Source organism: Amphimedon queenslandica, unplaced genomic scaffold, assembly GCF_000090795.2.
Source record: "Amphimedon queenslandica unplaced genomic scaffold, v1.1 AMPQUscaffold_7579_Cont20472, whole genome shotgun sequence".
NCBI classification, from domain to species: Eukaryota; Metazoa; Porifera; class Demospongiae; order Haplosclerida; family Niphatidae; genus Amphimedon; species Amphimedon queenslandica.
In genome coordinates this window covers 1-2,151 of record NW_003552139.1, presented here as the reverse complement: position 1 = coordinate 2,151, position 2,151 = coordinate 1, and the positions used below count along the sequence as shown (strand labels likewise).

Below are 2,151 nucleotides of genomic sequence, written 5' to 3'. Positions count from 1 at the left end.
GAGCACTTATCTCTTCACTCTCAGTGAAAAGATCAACATTAGTCTTATCATCATCATCTTGGATTATCAAAGCAGCTTTTTCATTAATTTCATAACTAGAAGAAGAACGCTTCGACCTACAAGACAATAGTATGCCAGCTAGCAGGAAGAATGATCCAGCCATTAAATAAGAGCCTGGAAACAATATAGCCATTGCAGTCTGTAGACTTGTTAGTGTTTGTAAAGAAGGAAGGACCAGATTGATGTTTCCTCCGATAATGTTAATAACAAATAGATACAGGGCTAGGCCTGAGGACGCTATTTCATGTGGAACCATCTCCATGGCAACGGCAATGGCCACCCCAAACCACATCTCGCCAGTAATGTAAGAGAAGAGAAGAGAGAGAAAGGCCCAGGGAGGTGATAAATAAAGTGTACCAAAAAGAAAAGGAGCAGCTAGAAACTAAACAAAGAAATAATCATTAATTAATGAAAGATGTAAATACAGTGGAATATCACTATTGGCAACCACAATACCAATTGGTATAATTCAAGATAATGATTATTAATGATCATCAATGATTACTTACACAACAGGTCACTAGTACTATTAGTCTTGATCTGGTTCCTAGTCTTCTCACTAGTCCATCCGATATCATTCCACCTGCAAACACACCAACAGTACCGCCCACCACTGGTACCCAGCTTAGGTATGTACCTACACCAGTTGTGTCGCAATGTAACTTCCTATTAACAAAATAAATAATAATAAAAAAAATTAATAATAAAATAAATAATTATACCTGAAATAAGCTTTAGCATTATAAGCCCACACCAGTCCCCCTCCTTGTCTAAGCCCTGCCCCAATACACAACAGTAGCAGTGGCAACTGCATATAACTCTTCAGGACTTGCTTTAATATTTTAAAATAAGGTTTCTACATAATAGGAATATAATTATACTATTTTCATTACTTTTATCTCAAGTACCTTTTTCAATAAACGTCCATTGTTTTTATCATTCCTTCTAATTGGTTCTCGTACAGTCAATAGAGACAAGAAGGACACTATTGTGCTTAGAATACTAGCTGACCAGAAGCCCCACCTCCAGCCATAAGACTTTATAATAAAATCACTAGCAAATGCTAGACCATAGCCAAAATAAACACCCCAACTGTAAAAACCCAGCGCAACACCACGGTTCTTCTAAATAACACAATAATAATAATAATAATAATAATAATAATAATAATAATAATAATAATAATAATAATAATATAATCTAACTTCTTCAAATATGTCGGACATTATGCTACCAGCTAAAGGAGTGCAGGCTGCCTGACTGAAGAGACATTATCATAATAATTAATAATTATTATTACTAATAATACTTACAATATTCCTAATCCTATTCTAGTCAGCAAGAGCTCCCAATACTGGTTACAGAAACCGGACAGACCAGTTAGTACGCTCCAGGTTAAAGCACATATTGATAAGAGTAGTGTTCTTTTTAATGTATAAAGACTGAGGAGGAGTCCAGTTAATAAAGAGGAGATGGCAAATGTTACAATGAAGGCAGGACCAGCTAATATCTGATAATAGACACTAGTAGCGCTATAGTCCCAGCTACAGTCTTCATCCAGTAGGCACCTAATGGAAAATATATAATAATTAATAATTATTAATAATTTAGAAACTTGCAACTTAATGATTTAGAGTACATCATCTTTTGGAAAAAATGAAAAGGAGAGAAATCTCAATTTCTAGTACGTTTTCTGATGCATATACATGTTCTCATGTTGTGTAGAAAGTTTGAACTGATTCCAATCAAAATTGGATTTTTTATGAATTATTAAAGTTGCTCCAAAATTGAGTAAAAATCCCCTGTACTATAGTACAGGGACTTTGGTCAAATTTCGCCAAAAATGAAAAGGAGAGAATTCTCAATTTTGTATTACATTTTCTGATGCATATACATGTTCTTATGTTGCATAGAAAGTTTGAGTTAATTAAGATCAAAAGTGGAATATTTATATTTACGTTCACTTTGAAGTGAAAATCGTCATCCACTTTACAAGGTGATTATTAAATATTCATAACTAGCCCCACCCACTACTAATTAGTCTCACTTGTCCCTATTAGTTTGATAGTCAGAGCAGTTGTTATTAACACA

At 34.1% G+C, this 2,151-nt stretch overlaps 1 protein-coding gene across 1 annotated transcript; it reads right to left on the bottom strand.

Moving 5' to 3' along the window:
* Positions 1-6: 6 nt before the first annotated feature.
* LOC100635089 (D-galactonate transporter-like) lies at positions 7-2,142 on the bottom strand (the record flags this gene model as incomplete). Its single annotated transcript, XM_003391639.2, has 7 exons — positions 7-442; positions 570-726; positions 783-916; positions 969-1,184; positions 1,266-1,320; positions 1,374-1,628; positions 2,108-2,142. Coding segments are annotated over 7 exons (1,288 nt in total), but the record flags the coding sequence as incomplete, so codon positions are not given.
* Positions 2,143-2,151: the final 9 nt, after the last annotated feature.